This window comes from Panthera onca, chromosome A2 (genome assembly GCF_046562875.1).
Source record: "Panthera onca isolate mPanOnc1 chromosome A2, mPanOnc1 haplotype 2, whole genome shotgun sequence".
In the NCBI taxonomy this organism is placed as follows: Eukaryota; Metazoa; Chordata; class Mammalia; order Carnivora; family Felidae; genus Panthera; species Panthera onca.
Window position 1 is genome coordinate 29,844,955 of NC_138340.1, and position 18,633 is coordinate 29,863,587.

Below are 18,633 nucleotides of genomic sequence, written 5' to 3' on the forward strand. Positions count from 1 at the left end.
CAAAGTCACACAGCTAGAAAGGCCTGAGCCAGAATTTGTAATCAGGTCTGCCTGACTCTGAAATGCGGGATGTTTGTTGGTTGTGCTGAAATTTCATAGTATGTTCCAGTCTCTGGGGGCTGTAGCGTGGGGAAGATTGTCAGGGGACTGAAGAAGTCATGGGAGCAAGAGAGTGTATATCCAGCCCAGGCAGCATGTTATATGTGCCTGGTAGTTTCTGGTAGTTTACTGTGTTGTTAGACTTTGTCCTCCGAGGGCCACGGGTTGAGTCAGGCAGCGGGACAGGCGTTTCTCCCAAAGGGCAGCAAGAAGTGTGGTGTGGTCGTATCTCAGGGCAAACTTTGAGGTTGTGCCTTCTCACAGGCAGCCTCCTGTGTGATTGCCACTTAGGCTTTCAGATATGACGTGGGGATCACATTCTGCAGACACCCAGGGAGCCCTCAGCATCCGCGTGGTGTTGCTGGGGTGTTGACGAGGGAGAGGATAGGGATGGTGATGACGATAATCCCGCCAATAACATCAACAAGGTGCTGATGGCTGCCAGGCAACCTTCTAAGTGTTCTATATGCACTAGTTCACATAATCCTCACGCTCCGCAGCATAGTAGGCAATATTCTCTCCATTCACAGATGAGGAAACTGATGCACAGAGAGGTTAAGTCACGTGCCCAGAGTTGCACAGCTGGTAGGAGACAGAGCTTCACTGCTGTTCTTCCACGTACAGATGGCAGTCAGCCCTCCCTTCGGGGACCTTCTAGTAATGAGAAGAGCAGTTATAACGGAGTGTGGCGTGTGCAGTAAGAGAAGTACATGATGAAGGTGTTGGTGAGAACGAGGGTAGGTGCACAGCATTGCTCAATGCCAGGCACACTCCTAGGCGTTCTGTGTGTATCTTCCCAATGAAATGGGAATGAATGCACCCAATGTATCTTCCCAATGAAATGGTGCAATGAATGTTGCACCCCGCCCCGTGAAGCAGGGTTATTTTAGCCCTTTTTATAGATGAAGAACTCCAGGCCCAAAATGATTCAGGTTATTGGTTAGAAGTCACATAGTGGTGCCTGGGTGGCTCAGTCAGTTGAGCATCCGACTCTTGATGTAGGCTCAGGTGGTGATCCCAGGGTGTGGGATCGAGACCTGTGCTTGGAATTCTCTCTCTCTCTCTCTCTCTCTCTCTCTCTCTCTCTCAATCCCTCTGCTCCTCCTCCACTCACGTGTGCATTCTTTCTCTCTCTGAAATTAAAAAAAAAAAAGAAAAGGTCACATAGAAAGTAGCAGAGCCAGGATTTGAACCTGTGATCTGAAACTCTGTTCTGCCTTCCAGAGATAGCACAGACTGAGGGCCTGGGGAGGCCTCATGGAGAAGGTAGTATCTGAACCCAGATTTAGGGAGCAATGGGAGCTTCTGGGGGCAGAGCGGGAACGGCATTCCTGGCAGTGGGAAGGCAAGGCAGGGCCAAAGGTGGAAAGGTGGGACTGTGGCCCAGCATGGTCCCTGGTTGGATGGGTGCTCCTGGAGCACAGTGGTGGGGAGTGGCAGGAGGTCATGGGTGGGCAGGAAGGCCATGGTGTCCCTGAGAGCAGTGAGGAATTCCTGAGGACAGGGCACACGGTTTCACATGGTTGTGTGCACATGGGATGAAACTCCGGGCTCCTGGTACCACGAGGACAAAGCAATCCCGTAAATAGGACAATCAGGTCAACTTTATCATGCCTCTCATGGCAGTCCAGCAGCACTTGTATTTTTGCCTGGCCTTTAGGGGAGAGACCTGGACAAATCCAGCTGCTGTCAGGACAGCATTTTCTTAGAGGTCTCTCACCCGGCAAGGTGTTGCGGATGAGGGTCACTTCCCCACCCCCTCAAACAAAATTCTCATGCAAGCACTATGAGATGTCAGAGGAATGACTCAGTCGTGAAAGTGGAGATTGAGCCTCACCCGGCCCCAGGCCGGCTGTGACTTCAAGACCCCTACTCTGCAGACCTCCATTCTCTCCTCTGGCAAGACTTTTCTGAGATTTGAGGCTCCCCAACAACATGATGCAAACTTGCCCTCTCACTTTGTGGGGGATGAGGGAGGGACAGACACAACCACCAACACATGAGATTTCTGGGGCAACGGAATATGCCATTGACCCTCACAGCTAGACCAGGACTTAGAAGGCTGAGAAATTCTGGGGTGGCCATTGTTTACTGGTTTTAGGTTGGCAGAGATGCCCCAGAGCTGGTGTTTCCAATGACTGTTGGAACTGGAATGGGTGTCGCAGTGACAGACGGGTGTGAGGGGCTGTTTCGGCCCAGCATCCTTTTCAGTGTCTCAGGATGAACAGGACCTGGTGTTAGCATTTGGCCTCCTCCCCTGCCTGCCTACCTTGTAGTAGCCCAGGCAAAGGGTACTTTTTTGTCAAGAGGCACAGAGAGAAATAAGATATTGGGAGTTCACCTTCACCCGGTTTGCACAGGCCTCCCAGGGAGGATACTGAATTCACTTGGACACGTGGCCTGTAATGCAACCCTCCCGCCACGTTTTCCATGAACAGGACCTGCCGGTTTTTAAGATACTCCCGGCCATCAGCCAGATAATTGCCTGGCTGGGCTGCCCCCTGCTGGAGCCCAGCAAAATTCTTCTCATTTGTGACTGGTTCTTTCAGCCTCACCAGAGCTTTGCTATTAAAGCTTTATGTCAAGGGAGGGGTGGCACATAGGATCTTTGTAAGCCTCAGCTCACAACCCTGCTTCCAATCCTCTTGGGACTAGAACCTGTTCCTAATTCAGCGTATAGGGCCTGGCCGATGTGGCCTCTGCCTCTCTATCATGGTTCCCCTCGTTCTCATGCTCTCGGTCCAGAACACACTTCTCCCCCTGCGCTCAGCCTGGCTAACTCCCCTTCACCCTTCAGGTGTCCGTGTCAAGGAGCCCCCTCCAGAATCCCAAAGACAGGACAGCTCCTCCCCTGTTCAGACCCCCTGGGCTCTCCTTAGCATCACATCCATTTTATCCTAATTACATGTTCTTATGTCTGCTTCTCCCCCTTTACGTGATGCCTGCCCCACGGCACTGGGCTGTTTTCATCTGACACCCTGCTGTGTCTCCATCCCCTAGGACCCCGTCTGGCATGCACTAGGGACTTGGCAAATAGCTATCTAACGAGAAATTGTGGAGGGAGGGGTCAAGAGAAATGGGCTGGCACAGTGAGGAAGATACTTTACAAACCGTGAAGTGCCGTGTTACGGTTTTTCATCAGAGTGCACCTCACCTGCCTGCCTCTGTCTTCTTACCCGTGAGCTGGCATCAGGCTGGCCCTGCGTCTTGACAGGCCCGTGCGGGAAACAAAAGAGGGGATCAAAGTAAACCAGGGGAAGCCAGTGAAAAGCTCGCTAACACGCGTCTTCATTACTCAGGAGACTTGCCTCTTTATAAATCTGGTCCCAGGGCCAATTCCTTCTTTCCTAGGCAGCCCACCTTCTATGACTTGGAAACCCAGCCTGATGAGCCCTGCATTTAAGCCACCCTGCAGAGGGACACTCTGGGCTGGCTGAACGCTGGCCTACTTTTTGCAGAGCAGAAGGATCCTTGCTGAGAACAAGTCAGCCTGCAGCCAGCTGTAGATTTTTCCAGGGGCTTCTCCCTGCAATCACAGTTAACCTTTGCTTTCTCGCCACCTGCCTCCCATGATTGGCTGCGGGCACCCCTGCTCTTCCCAGCCCCACGCGGCATCTGAGCTCCATTTGCGCCACCTGGAGATTTCCAGGCATCTCCCCCGCGGTCTAACGGAGAGTAGGTTTCTTCCGGAGCTTCCTGGGGACCTGTGAAGATCCTCCGGGGCCTGCAAGAGCCAGCAGAAAGAGCTGCTTGGGTAAGAGGTATCTGTGGACCAGAGAAAAGCCTACGTCATTTCAGACTTTCCTTTGAACCCCTAGACGGGCTGCTCTTCAGAGGCAGATGTGTGCTGGGACCAGAGCGAGGCATGGCTTCCTATCCCAACTTGTCCTTGAACTTTTAGAAGGATGGGGATAAGAGGAGAACATGGAGAAACGGGATCTCGGGGGATCCGGGTGGCAGGAACTGCTGGGCAGGTAGCCTCTGGGTGTTCCTGCTGGATTGTTCTATAATTCAGTCTTGTGAGTCGTGGGCTGGGACTCCACGGTGAGAGCCGTTGCTCTGCCTGGAGTTCCATGCCCAGTCGCCCCCCCTTGCCTGGGAGACTGGGAGTCCCATGCTTGGTTGGTTGTCCCACTATGACTCTATCTTTCAGGGAGAGGTGCTTTGGCAAAACAGAATGGGGTACAGGTACTAGAGGAAGCCGTGATGGGTGCTGAGCAGGTGACGAATATAACCATTGTTGCTGTAGCTGCTTATCTTAGTAAAACCCCTCAGGCCCTCCCTCCGGCCCTGGCAGTTTGGACCCTGAGAGGCTCTCGGCCACCTCCCCCAGCCCTGGTCCCTTTCTAGAGGCAAGTGCGATGCTGCCTTCAGACTGGAGCACCTTTCTTCGGTGTATCCAAATGCTGCTGTGGGTCACCATGCTCTCGGAGTGAGGCTGGATGTGTGTCTTTTACACAACTCTGTGTCAGAACATCTTGACCTCTAGCCGCGAGTACGTCCCACAGGCAGTGCCAGAAAAAGCGCCTTTTGGGTTGGGACTTGGTAGGAAGTGGTGCCAGCTACAGGTGACCCCTCTTATCCTAGGGTAGCCGAAGCAGGCAACTCCGTCCTCTGGAAACCACCCCAAACTGGAACAGAGCTCCGTATCTTGTTCCGGCTCCCTGTTCCCCGTCTCCACCAGCCCCTCCTCTAACTGCCATGGTTTCTCTTTGCAGCAGAAAAGAACACCTCTGGAATGATAAGCCGTCCTTCTCCAGGGAGGATGGAGTGGATCATCCCTCTGATTGTGGTATCAGCCTTGACCTTCGTGTGCCTCATCCTTCTCATTGCTGTGCTAGTTTATTGGAGGTGAGTAAGCCAGGCTGCACCCACAGAGGGGAAGTGTGGGCTGGGTTCTGCCGTAAGCACGCTGCCCGGGGAAGGGAGCCCGTGGCTTCTCATTCAGTAAGGTGAGGCAGCTGGAGTGTTGCTGGGGTCACCATCGGGGGGATCCGCTCTATCTGGAAGCAGCTGCTGGGCTGGAGCCTCTTCTGAGATCAGGGCACTTAGGATGAGCTTGAGATTTAGTGCCACGGGAGCTTTCACTTGGGAATCCGGCAGATCCGGGTTCGGATCCCAGCGTTGGTATTTGCTAGATTCAAATCCCATTTCCATGTGAAGTTCTAGTTTATGGGAAATGAGTTAATGAGGTTCATAGCGTTTCCAGCTTCTCAGGGGCCACGTTTCTCACTTTGCTGTATCTACCTAATGACCTTTCTTGACCTGAAAATTTTTGTCACAGCCTTTTGCTGAAAATCCGGTGGTAGGGAAACCTTTAGCGTATTCCGTGGCATTTAATACATGGAATATAAAAACGGCTGATTTTAAGTCCTCCCTGTATTATCATTGTCCTTGAACTAGTTCTCACTACTTCCCCTGGGAAGTCTTCTTGCAGCTTCTGCTTAACAGTTGTGCATTTTTCAGCTACCTTCTCCAAGCCAGCTTAACTGAGCAAGGTAGGTTGGCCTGGCTACCTTAACCTTTCAGACTAGTGTAGGAGGCTTCTGGCCTTGAACAAGCTTCCTCTATGATGAGCAGGCGTCCTGTTTCCATCCCTTGCTTCCTTCTTGCCTTTCCTGCAGTTAATTTTGAGCTCCTGTTATATGCCAGACATTCTTCTCTCCCGGAGGTTACTTTTTAGTGGGGGAGACAGACCATAAACAAAGCCCGTAAGTAAAATCTAGGATACGTAAGATGGTGTCGAGTGTGTAACGGAGAAAACTAAATCTGAAAGAGGGGAGGCATTCTGGGATTGATGGTGAGTGTTCAGAGTAGTTAAAGAAGCCCTAAGTGGCAAGGGATATCCAGCTAAGATCTAAAAGGGACTAATATCCAAAGACACTCAAATGGGCTCCATGTAGGGCAAGTTGCAAGTGGCGGAAACAGCATGTGCAAAGGCCCTGAGGCAGGAATGTGCCTGGCATTTTTCAGGAATAGCTAAGAGGTCAGTGTGGCTAGAGCACGTGAGCATGGGGGAGAGTGGTTGGAGAGGGCATCAGGAAGAAATGGGGTAGAGGGGAGTCCTGTCAAGTACAACCTTGAGGGTTATTCTGATTACATTACCTTTCACCCTGAGATAAGTAGGATTTGCTGCAGAAGGAGGTTATGATCTAACTTCTGGATTACTTAGCTGCTATGTTGCAAAAAGCTTGGAGAGGATCAGGGGCAGAAGCAAAGAGACCATCTGAGAGACTGATTGAACTAGTCCAGAAGGAGGTGATGAGGGTAGCAATGCAGATGGTAGGAATCCATTGGATTTAGATACATTTTGAAGGTGGGATGGACAGAATCTGCTGGCAGATAGGCCGTATGTTCAAATTCAGTAGAACCAGGAGATAAGGATTCATCTCCAGCTTCCTTGAGTGTCTGATGGCACCTATAACACTACTAGTTCTGCACACCTGCTGGATCACAAATTTCATGGTGTTAGGGATAAGCCCCGGAACGCTAGCCCCACCTCCACGTTGCTCCTTCTCCAGGGCAAGTGGTTTGCAAACACACACTGGTCTGGAGCCCATTGGTATATTGGAAGCTGCCGAACATGGGTCTGCGTAGGTAGAAGTAGCAAAAGTTGTGCACACTCCTGTCTTGGCCGTGCTCGGGACTGTGTAGTTTGAGTTGCACACCCTCCCCACAGAGGCGCGGAGACGGTGCATGGCTGCCCCACACCGGTGACCGTTGTATACCAGCTGCAGTGTGAAACGGTTCCCGTGCTGAGCACTTGTAGCAAAAACCTCAGGGCTGCTTGCGATTGGCCCGTCTTGGTCCTATGCACCCCTCCCCCCTGCTGAGAATAGATCACTTTGACCAAGAAAGGCCATGGGATATGTGGCCAAGCCTGCAAGGGAACTGGGCCAGCCAAAACACACAGGTCCACACTACAAGCTACGTGGAGGAAAGGACTGTATAATCGGGTAAAGACAGCTTTACAGCCCTTCCATTCAAGATGCATTTTCCCATCAGAAAAGGATAATACTCCTTAGAAAAACTCAGTCTGAATAGAAAATGTATTGAATAATAACGATTTGTGTATAAAAATTAGGTCTTCCTTCTATATGTGTATGTATTGAAAGCTAGATTAACCAGAAGTGGGGCACCTGGGTGGCTCAGGCAGTTAAGCATCTGACTTCGGCTCAGGTCATGATCTTGCAGTTCATGAGTTCGAGCCCCGCCTTGGGCTTTGCTGATAGCACAGATCCTCTCTCTCTGCCCCTCCCCCCTCTCCCTCCCTCTCTCCCCCTCAAAAATAACATTTAAAAAATAAATAAATTTTTAAAAAATAACCAGAAGTTTAAACTTGAGCAGACTGTACACGTGATCTTTTGCTAGACTCTGAGTGCCCGTATACAAAAGTGAATGCGACAGAGAAAAATTCTTAGAGATGAAGGAAAGTAACACTGAATTAGCATTAGAACGGATGAGTCAGCTAAGCAGGAGAACAGCCTAGAGGAGACCAGGACCTGTTTTCTGTCCCAACTTTTTTGTGTTTTATTCATGTGAAAGAAGGAAGCATTGGGGAGCTCACACAGAAAATGGGTCAATGCGGAAGAGACAGGCATTTCCTGCCGGCAATGCGGTTTTGACAGTGTTGCTTTTCTGCCTTTTGAGGCACAGTGAGAGCGGGTGATTGGCAAGCTGACTTGACGTAAGTGGAGCATTGAGGCAGATCAACACCTTCTGGATTGTTTCCTCAGTGGCAGGCCTGGCACCCAGGGGTTCCAGCCGGCTCAGTGTGGTGGCAGTTTCTGCACTGAGGGACTGACCGTTTGCAGCTCTTGTTCTGGTCCCTGAGTGTGGTCACTCAGAATCGTGGACCCTGCATTTGAATGCATCCAGGATGAAAGCTGAGGTCTCTGATTTCTTTTTCTCCACGAGTGCTGGCTAAGGTTTTTCGAGTCCCCTTTTAGTGCCAGGAACCATGCCGAGCACTTGGGGGGCACCGTTTTAGGTGATTCTCCAAAGAAATCTTAGGGCAGGTACTATTATCCCACTTAAAAAATCAGGCACTGGGAATTCAGGGAGGTCCAGCGACTGGCCCAGAGTCCTGGAGGAAGTGGGGTGAACCCTGGTTTTGAATACAAGGCATTTTCATTCTAGAATCCATAACCTTCCTCGGGGCACCCGGGTGGCTCAGTCCGACGTCGGCTCAGGTCATGATCTTGTGGCTTATGGGTTCCAGCCCCGCGTCAGGCTCTCTGCTGACCGCTCAGAGCCTGGAGCCTGCTTCGGATTCTGTGTCTCCCTCTCTCTCTGCCCTTCCCCTGCTCATTCTCTCTCTCTCTTTCTGTCAAAAATAAATAAACATTAGAATCCATAACCTTCTTGAACCACTAAGACGCGTGTCTCACACATACATCCCATGATAGCTTAGTACAACTGACATTCGGCCAAATCCATGGGAGGTGGGGTCAGTGGGCCTGTTGTGCCAGCGCCTTCCTGTTGAGCGTCCCCTGCTGTCTTTGGCCAGGGAAGGTAGAGGAGCCAGTGTTGGTTGAGTGCCCGCTATGGGCCAAGCAGTGAGCAGCAGCAGCATCCACAGTGTTGGACTTGACAAAAACCAATTTCAAGCGGCCTTACGCTCACAGGGAAAAAATCCGTTGATTCACAGAATTGAAAAGTTTGGCGCACGAGGCCCCGCTAGATTGGCGAGAAGGAACCAGACAGAACAGCAGGGCTCGGCTTGTGTTGTGTGCCTGTGTTTCTCTCCCTCTTGTCTCAGATTTGCTCTCCCCGTGTGGGCTTTTCTCTGAGGCCCTCTGTTTCCACATGGTGGCCTCTGGGCCACATGAGACATACACCCTCCCATCCCCGTGGAAGGGAAGAGAAATTCCCTTAAGTGTTCCATCTCAGCCCCAATATGGTGTCTCTTAGAACTGACTCAGGTCATTTGTTCACCCCTTGAGCCTGCTGGAGGCATTAAGGACTTTTGTCAGGCCTGGCTCTTAAATGAACTGTAAAGCCCAGAAGTGAGGTCTTTGCCATCGGAATCACATGCACAAAACTGGACAATGGGTGTTTTCCCAAAGGACCGCCAGGGCCCGGAAAGTGACCAGATGCAGGTGCCAGGTAGACAGAAGCAGCCAGTGTCTCAACCTTCAAAAGAAGTGGCGAAATTAGAACCAGGGGGAGAGGGGTGTCTGTTAAGAAAAAAGAATTCTGACTTGGATAGCAAAGAAATACACATGTGGGTAGTAGGAAAGAAACAAAGCAGGCGTGCGAGCTCAGCCCGGCCAGCCGAGGGTTCTCAGCGAGGACTCTGCTGTCATGCATGCATGTGCCATGGACTGGAAGAAGGGCCACTCCCTTTTCCTCCCAACTATGGAGGACGTTTGGAGGCTTACATCCAGAGCGCCAGGAGAGCACAAAAGCAGGGCTGCATGGAGGCCTGATGCCCAGGCTGGGTCTTGAAGATTAAGCCTAGTGAATAAGGTGAGCAGGCATGGGGCCGGAGAGAATCTGGCGGATCGTAAGCAGGCATCTGGGGTTCACTGTCACTGGAGTTGGGGGACAGCGAGAGCCAGATCGTGAAAGACATGGGGTGCCGCCCAAAGGGATATGTGCCTTAGCCTAAGCGTGATGGAAGGGTGTGAAGGAACCACAGCTACAGGAAGGCAAGATGAGAAAGAGGCAGTCTTGGGGAGCGGTGAGGGAGCGGCCTGGGCCCAGAGGCAGACAGCCTGGATTTGGAGCCAGGATCCACCGCTCACGACCCATGGCCTCAGAGCATGTGTTGTTAGCAGGGGCTCAGTTATGCCCAAGTGGGTGAACATGAGTTCTTGGGAGGTGAAAAAACGTACTCTTTTAAGGCACAGATACACATGTAGTACACAAAAGCACAGCACGTTATTGGTATTAAAATTTCACTGGGGGGTAGCAACGGGGGAAGGTTTATTTATAGGCCCCTTAGGAAGTGCACTTGGTCATGATGAGCCCCAGGTGATGTGAGGAAGGGTCAACCACTATATTGTACACCTGAAATTAATAGAACACTGTGAACCAACTTTTTGAAAAGGCCCCTTAGGAGAGGTGCCAGTGGGAAGAAGAACTGAGAATTTCTTCATCTGCAGTATAGTCCAGAAATGGGCCCATTGGGCTCCCGTGAGGAGTAGGTGTGTGCTCTGGAAAATGGTTATCCCAGGGCCTGGTGCATGATAAACAAGCAGTGATAGCTGTGTTATCCCTGACTTTAGTGAAAAATAAAAATTCACTTCTGGGTCGTGGTGTGCCAGAAAAGAAGTTCTTTAACAAAACCAGATTTACAGATCTAAATGAATGCTGTCCCTCACACATAATCAGTGTGTGGCTGTATACTTTCCAGTCATGTGTCATTGCTTAAAACATGGCTTGAAAATAGCTTTTGGAACTTCCTTCTAGAGTTCATTCTTCGGAATGATCTCAGAAGTGCCAAGTATTTATCCTAGAAATAGCTCAAAGTCATGTGTTTGGAGCTCAGTAGAGTATAAATGTAGGTGAACCAACTGAGGAGAACAGAACCATGTTGGACCAAAAAGGAAAGGTTAATGAAATGGGTTTGGGGGATGCTCCCAGTGGGCCTAAAAGCAATTCCAGAAGAGCAGATCCCTAAGTAACTAGGTTAAAGGCATGACTTAGCCAGCCCACTCTTCTTGAAGCCCGGTGGTCAGCCTCATTAACTCATGACCGGCTTCATCAGAGCAAGGTTCATTAGCTGCCACAGACACTCTCCAACACCCTAGTGGTCTAAAACACAGAGTTCATTGGTCATCGGTGTGTAGACTGATGGAGCTGGGCAGCTCTCTTGCACTTGGGGCTTCTTTTTCTGGGACAAATGTTTCCCAAGGGGCTTCAGCAGGGATTAAAAAAAAAAATCAAGGAGGCACCTCGTTCTCAATTGCATAGCCCAGAAGTGGAATCCTTCAGGACCGTTGGCTCACCGTTGGCCAGAGGTAGTCCCACAGCCCCCAGGATACATGGTAAGGTGGAGAGCACATGGATATTCCTTGAGTGCTGCCAGAAGTATCTTTAAATATTCAGACCCACTGGCATCATTTGGCCAAGGGGATGTTTCCTTGAAGGAACAACTTTGGAGGCCAACCATCAGATTCATCTCATTATTTCACATTTGGCCCGAACGAAAAAAATATGGCAGCGACCTGATTTGTATTTTTTAATTTTTTGTCAATGAAAAGATTCCCAGAGGGCCACTAGGGACTCTTTGAGCAGTATTTTTATAGGCGGCAACACGGATTTGTGGGAGAAACTTACCTTTCGATATTGGTTCGCTCAGATAGATATTAGAGATAGGATGCTACAGTTCTTTGTTAAATGCTTCTTGCATAGGGCTGTATTGAAGAGCTATAGGAACCCACATCCATAGCAATGCAGAAGTCGCTGTGAAGTTCAGAAGAAATAGATGTTTTGGAACAAAGGTCAGGGTTATAGGGCAGCTAATAAAGATGAAACTGATGAAAAATCCACTAACAGGCACAGCTTGCTGCCTTTTGAAAACAGTGCCCTGTGTGTGCCGTTTAAATATCGTAATCCATATCAACCGGGCAATGGTTCCTAGCGGTAATCATTTATGTAGAAATGAGGGAGAGCCAATACATGGAAGAATTTTTGAAGTGGGCCATTTTGGCCTTACTACTCAGGACGGCAACAAAATGCACCTTTGAATTACTAACAGTCAGGAAACGCATTCCAAGAGCTCCCGATGCCCTGTCTTCCCAAGACAAGCTGTTTACATGGCACCAATGTGCTGACGTTCCTGAAAAGACAGGGAGCCTCACAGCTGCTACCACTCAGAAAGAAGGGGGAGTTTTTGGAAGGTTTCATTTTGATTTGCATAATTTGAGGTAGATGCCGGGCGAAGAGCTCTGTGCAGGCTGTCCAGTCACTGTGCTTGGGCACACTACTTGTTTATTTATGAACTTGCTCTGTAGCGTAGCTTAACTATTGTGAGCAAGACGTCAGTGTCCATTTAGGATTGTGAGTATTGGCCGAGATCATTAAAAAAAATTTTTCTGCAATCCAGAGGACAACTGCTTTGAAGGCAGCTCTTTTCTCTTTGAGCCAAATCTCCCCCCTCTACAGTAGCTATCGTAAGGCCTTGAGAGCCAAGAATCTTTTGGGTTTTTACCATACTGCACAAGTGCTAAGCGATTACATTGCTCCCTAATCAGCGTTCAAATCCTAGGAGTTACTACGTTTTGCACATCAGAAAACCAAGGCTTGGTGAAATCAGGTAGACGTGCCCAAGTCACAGTGTTAATCTTTGGTGGATTCTGGATTTGAACCACCATCTCATAGCCCACTGTCGTAATCATCACTTTATTTTGGGGCACCTGAGTGGCTCAGTCAGGTGAGTTCTAACTCTTGATTTTGGCTCAGGTCATGATCCCAGCGCCGTAGGATCGAGCCCCTTGTTGGGCTCTGTGCTGGACATAAAGCCTGCTTAAAATTCTCTCACCGTCTCCCTCTCCCACATGTGCTCTCTCTCTAAAAATGAAAAAAGAATTTTTTTTAAAGGCTTAATCATTACATTATTTTGCCTAAATGAGGAGTAGCCTGTCAGGAGGCATTTACTTCCTTCCATAGCCTGTTTTCATAACACATACTTGTTGAAAAGATCCTGTGGTTTGGACTTGCCAGAATCACATGGAAGAAACTTTACAGGACCAACTGTAATTTCAGGGGTCAGAGAAACAGAGTCAGTTTTGGTATTGAATCAGATAACCTATTTGTTCTTTCTTATCCCAGCTAACCAGTGCTATCTTACCTTGACGACAAGTTGAACATCAATATTATGGATCATAATTCTAGCTTAAAGAACTTTCCAGAAACGTAGAACAACGTTAATTCTCAGATTCAGATAGGGCTGAGCTAACTACAAGGACTCTGGAGCAGAAAAAATGGAAACTCCAAGTGGCAGTATTAACATCTGACCCATGTTTGTTTGTTTGGTGTTAGAATTTCAGGCTCTGATCTGAGAAATTGATGTCCCCCTTGAGCACATGGTTGAATCGTCTGTAAATTCTGTGGTAGATGAGTCAACACTGATTTAGCGCCATGGGCAGATTAAAAGATCTCTTTTACGCCCACCTTTTACACTTGAAGAAATTTTGCCGTGTGTTGATCCTTCCTCATTAAGAATGCCATTCAAGGGGCACCTGGGTGGCTCAGTTGAGCGTCCAACTTCAACTTAGGTTATGATCTCATGGTTTGTGAGTTAATGTCCTACATCGGGCTTGCTGCTGTCAGCACAGAGTCTGCTTCAGATCCTCTGTTCTCCTCTCCCTCTGCCCCTCCCCTGCTCACTCGCTCCCTCGCTCGCTCTCTCTCTGTCTCTCTCAAAAATGAATAAACATTTACTTTTATAAAATGCTATTCACAAAAACAAGTGAATTTTTTTTTATTGACATGATTTTTTGCTTTGTTCTTTGGAAGACAGTGTAAAAAATAAGAGGGGATGTGGGGTGACTGGGTGTCTTAGTCACTTGGGCGCCCGACTTGAGCTCAGGTCATGATCTCATGGTTCGTGAGTTCGAGCCCCACATCAGGTTCACTGCTGTCAGCACAGAGCCCACTTTGGATCCTCTGTCCCCCTCTCTCTATCAAAAATAAAAATATGAGGGAGGAGATGCAAACCCTAATTGTGGGAGGGGGTTGTGTTGGCGTAATGGAGGCTCCACCAAACAGATACAGGTGAACACTGAGTGTGGGCGTGTGGTAATGGCCCTCTCCTGCTCAAAGAATGACTGACCACATGTGCCCCAGTAGAACATGGATCCCTCCTGTAGTCCCACAGAAACAATGACAGAGCTGCCATGAGCCTGGGTACATGCTCTCTACCCACCTGCTCTAGCAGCCAATACTTCCCAGTTTACTCTCCAGTAACTTGATTTGATTTAGGCATACATCCCCCTCCATCCCAGGGAGGTCACAAAGGAGACAGATACCATTAAGAGTGATTTCTCCCATGCATGTGACTGTGCACAGATAGCAAAGGGTCATCCCCATACCCGATAACTGTTGAGTTGCTACAAAGCAAATGCTATATTATTTAACCTTAGAGCTGAAGCAGGTGCTAGCCAAGGTGTTAGGACTGCGTCCACCTTCTTCCCAAGGGAGGAGACCACTTCCAGGAAGGGAATGACTTTTCCGGCATCACAGAGCTTGAATGTTTTAGAGGGACTCATACCTAGGGTTGGCTTTTGTTCACCAGAGACCCTTTCTGGCTGGCCTGTTTATTCCTTCCTTTGTTGTTTGTTCATTCAAAGACCTTTCTTAAGCATCTAGTTTGTACCAGGCACTGGCCATCCAGCAAGGAGACAGAGTTCCAGTCTTCAGAAAGCATGTAGGCTAATGGGGTAAATAAGCAGGTAAAGAAAGGTAATCCCAAATAGAGGTCAAAAACAGGTGGCCCCTACACCTGTTTTATTTCGCAGATACACTGTTTTTAGAAGTCCGGATTGTTTTGGGGTGCCTGGGTGGCTCAATTGGTTGGGCATCCAACTTCGGCTCAAGTCATGATCTCACGGCTTGTGAGTTCAAGCCCTGCATCGGGCTCTGTGCTGACAGCTCAGAGCCTGGAGCCTGCTTAGGATTCTGTGTCTCCCTCTGTCTCTGCCCCTCTCCTGCTCATGTTCTGACTGTCTCTGTGTGTGTGTGTGTCTCTCTCTCTCTCAAAAATAAATAAACATTAATTTTTTTAAATCTGGATTGTTTTGGAAATGGGAAGATATTTCTTAAAACTCCAGCTATCTGGGTTCTCATGTTAAATGTGGTAACATTGTTGTCATGTTCTTTTGTGGCATTAGTGGGCTGGATAGAGCTAAGTGTGGGGAATCTTTGGGGGGAGAGGGCCACCAGCTCTCCAGTCTGTCTGTCTCTGCCCTCCCTGCAGCCTCCTGCCTGGGTCCCCTGCATTTGGGCTCCCCTGCGTTGCAGTAGTGACTTAGGGTATGTGCTCTGGAACGGGCTCTGACCACTGCCAGGGTGGGGTGGGAGGGAGACAAAGCCAGGAAAGGCTCCTTGGAGGAAGGATGTTGAGCTGTGATTTTCACAGAACAGAGAAAAGCCACAAATGCTTGGGGCAGAGCTCTGTGTCCGAGCGGACATAGAGGCACTCGGTCATGGCATGATCAGTACTGCCAGAGGGAAAATGCTGTCAAATTGCCCTTCATCCATGCAAAATAAAGTCTACTTTTGTGGGTGGAATCAGATTCTTTTCCAGGGGATTTGGCATGTACAATGGCACTGGGTCAGTCCAAGATGCTCTTACGTGGCTTGTGTGTGGAAGGGAATAGGAATGAAAAGCAGGTTTATATTCTTTTCTCCAGCCTAGAAAAATCCAGGTTTGCAACTCAGGTTTTATGGTGGCTTTGTGGGATCACCTTGGTCTTTTCTGCAAACAGGCTGCTCATGGGACCGCTGGTATTCCAGGCATCCCTTTTGCTTTTGAAACTGTCGATTGCCCCTGCCACTCATCCCTTTCTGGGACCTGCGTCTGTGGCCGTATTTCAAGACTATTTTTTTTTAATCATTAGGAATAATTTTTACAATTCAACCCTTCAGATCCTGACGATGTGTCAAGCCAGTGGGGAGAGCTAACGTGCGTTGCATGATGCCAGAATACGGCTCGCCTCGGAGGGCTTGAGTTTAAGATACGGTGGTGCTAAACTGTCTTGCTCTGAGATGCTAAAAGGCATGGGGGTGGGGAGCCTTCTGAGGTCCCCAGCTGTTCCTTGAGGTGGGCACTGTTTTTTTCTTTCTCCCTGCAGCTGTGTGCCAGGAGATCTGGGTCACGTGCCAGCTAATGCTGCCGATCCCAGGCAACTTTTTGCTCAATAACTGTTTCCCAAATGGCTACTCGGGGCCTTTTCAGAATTTACAAGAACTGTCAGTTGTTATAGTAACCGGCCCCCTGCTGTCGAGTTTGGCCCTGAGATGCCAGTCGAAGCTCTTGGAACAGGCTAACACTTAGTCATTAGACAAAAGCAGGGAGGGATTCACTGCTGAAGGTTGCCGTTTAAACGTACTCCATGATCCTTCAAAGAAGGGATTGGTTCTGTTAAGGAGGAAGTGGATGCATCCATTTTTAAAGTAAATGGACTTTTCAGGAAAGGGAGATTCCTGCGTTGAGTCTCTCCTACGTAACCAACGCCTGTCTTTGGGTTTCTCAGAATTAAGTGTCCTCTCTCCCAGGGTTGACTTTGTCTGTTCTTTGGGTTTGCTCAGGTGGCCCCCTCGATTATTCGAGATATTAGTTATTGGTTTTATGGCATTTGCTTCTCAGTGAAGTGTTGTCAGTTTACGGGTGGTAGTTAGAAGCGCCTGTGATTGTGTGTGAGGAAAAGCTGCGGAGATCGCCGGCTCTGCTCCAAAATTCCCGAAAGAGTGAATCTGGCAGAATTCAGAGTAGGGCTAAGGGTTGAGAAGAAGTCTAAATATTTTAGAAAGCTGCAAATTTCAAGTTTCTATGAAGATTTGCAAAAACACTCCAACACACTCGTGATTTCTTCAGTTAATGTTCATCGCTGCACTGAGTATGTTCGTGATGTTTTGAGGACAGTTGCAGTTCCAGAATGTACTCAATAGAGGGAGATAAGTTCTGAATTACAGCACACTGCTCCCCCCCACCCCCACTTTTTAGTCCTGTTCCCAACTTGGGACTTCTCCAAATTTTGGTTCCTGTGGCAAGCCCTTGTATCCAATATAGAAGCCAATAATTATTAAAATAAATAAAAGTTTGTATTAAAGGAGAAGAGAGGGGTGCCTGAGTGGCTCAGTCGGTTGAGCATCCAACTCCTGGTTTCAGCTCAGGTCGTGACCTCATGTGGTCTGTGGGATCAAGCCCCACATCTGATTAGGGCTGAGCATGCTTGGGATTCTCTCTCTCCCTCTCCCTCTCCCTCTCCCTCTCCCTCTCTCCCCCCCTCCCTCCCTCTCTCCCTTCCCCCCCCCCCCCGCCCCCTGCTTCTTACCCCGCCTCCTGCTCTCACTCTTGCTCTCTCTCTCTCAAAATAAAAAAAATAAATAAACATTAAAAAAACAAAGGAGAAGAGAAACCTAACACGTATTCAAGGATGTTCATATCTGGAAATAAAAACTACCAAGTAGATCAGAAGCTCTCAAATGTTCTTTGGAATTATATACCTGAATTTAGAGTTCTACGTGGGATTCAGCAGAACTTCCAAAGAAAGAGAACCTCACTATTAAGCAAGTTTGTCTTTGCTCTTCTATCAAGAGTTTGGAAAGAATAGGCATCATTCTGTTGTGAAATCCTGCAGCCCAGGTAGTTAGGGGATTAAATGTAATCAAGTCAACACCTTCTTGTGTGGCCAAAGTGTACCTTTCAAATGCCAGAAGCAAGACTCAGATGCTGCAGATATTTAAGTTTTAATGGGAAACTAAATACGGGACATCGTATGTGGTAGTAACTTGATGACTGCCCCACCTGCTCTGAGTTGCCTCTCCCACATGTTATCCAATCTGGGTTGTGAGTCAGGAAACTGTCCTGAGATGAGAGGAATGAATGAAGAAAGGACAAAAACCCAGATTGATCTAACAACACCACATTCACATACGTTGGTGGCGGATGGCAGGTTCACATAACCCCCCAGTACATTCTAGCTGAGTTCTGTTTATGTCAGTGGTGTTTTAAACGATCCTGTTGGCCAAAGCTTCGTGTCAAGGTGGAAGGTTAGATACGTGAATGGGAAAGGGAAAATCCAGTAGTGATTGGACTTGGGATATCTTCTACCATTAACACCAGGAGTGATGAAGGTTTCTAACGAGTGAAGACCGCTTTTAAGAGCAAAGTTCCCATTTTATATTAATTAACTAGAAGCACAAACAAACCTTGATAAACCAGTCACCTTTGTGTGTAAGCTTTCTCTTTTGAAAATGTCCCAACTGGGGCCCCATAATGGGTGTGTGTGTGTGTTAAGTGGGAGGGAGGACATGGGTGTGGAACTCTTGGTAGCGATTGAAAGTACTGTCTTCTACACCTGTTCTCTTTTGTTTTTTGTCTATTTAGAGGGTGTAACAAAATAAAGTCCAAGGGCTTTCCCAGACGTTTCCGTGAAGTGCCTTCTTCTGGGGAGAGAGGAGAGAAGGGGAGCAGGTGAGGGGCGGTCAAGCTTAGGGGGGTGGGGGTGCCTCTTTGGCCGGGACTGGCTTGCCAGAGTTCTGTTTGTTGCCCTGGGGATTAAAGTCCTCTAGACCCCACAACGCTGCAACTTACCTGTCCTACCCCAGCTCCCAAAAGGAAGGATTGTAAATACCAACACAGAGTGTGGGGTAGCTGGTAGCAATGGAAGTATGACCTGTGTGTGCCTGCTTTGCTTTATTTGGTGATTTGGGCGGGGGGGGGGGGGGGGGGTTATTTCTAGAACGGGGCATACTGGGAATTTTCTATGTTGGTTTGTCTGTATGTCAGTTGCATCCATTATCTTTCCAGAATTTCAGATGCTTGCATGTTTTAGAGCTTTAAAAAAAAATGCATGCATT

The 18,633-nt window shown here is 48.7% G+C and overlaps 1 protein-coding gene across 4 annotated transcripts in view; it reads left to right on the forward strand.

Moving 5' to 3' along the window:
• Positions 1-18,633, forward strand: part of PTPRG (protein tyrosine phosphatase receptor type G) — a 712,847-nt gene that overhangs the window by 622,597 nt on the left and 71,617 nt on the right. For 2 of the 4 annotated variants that reach the window (XM_078442876.2, XM_060631468.3), the window contains 2 exons: positions 4,818-4,950; positions 18,161-18,247. In XM_078442876.2, coding sequence (XP_078299002.1) covers positions 4,818-4,950; positions 18,161-18,247 — 220 coding nt within the window. The remainder of the gene's footprint in view (positions 1-4,817; positions 4,951-18,160; positions 18,248-18,633) is intronic. The other 2 variants (XM_078442875.2, XM_060631470.3) reach the window with 2 other exon arrangements.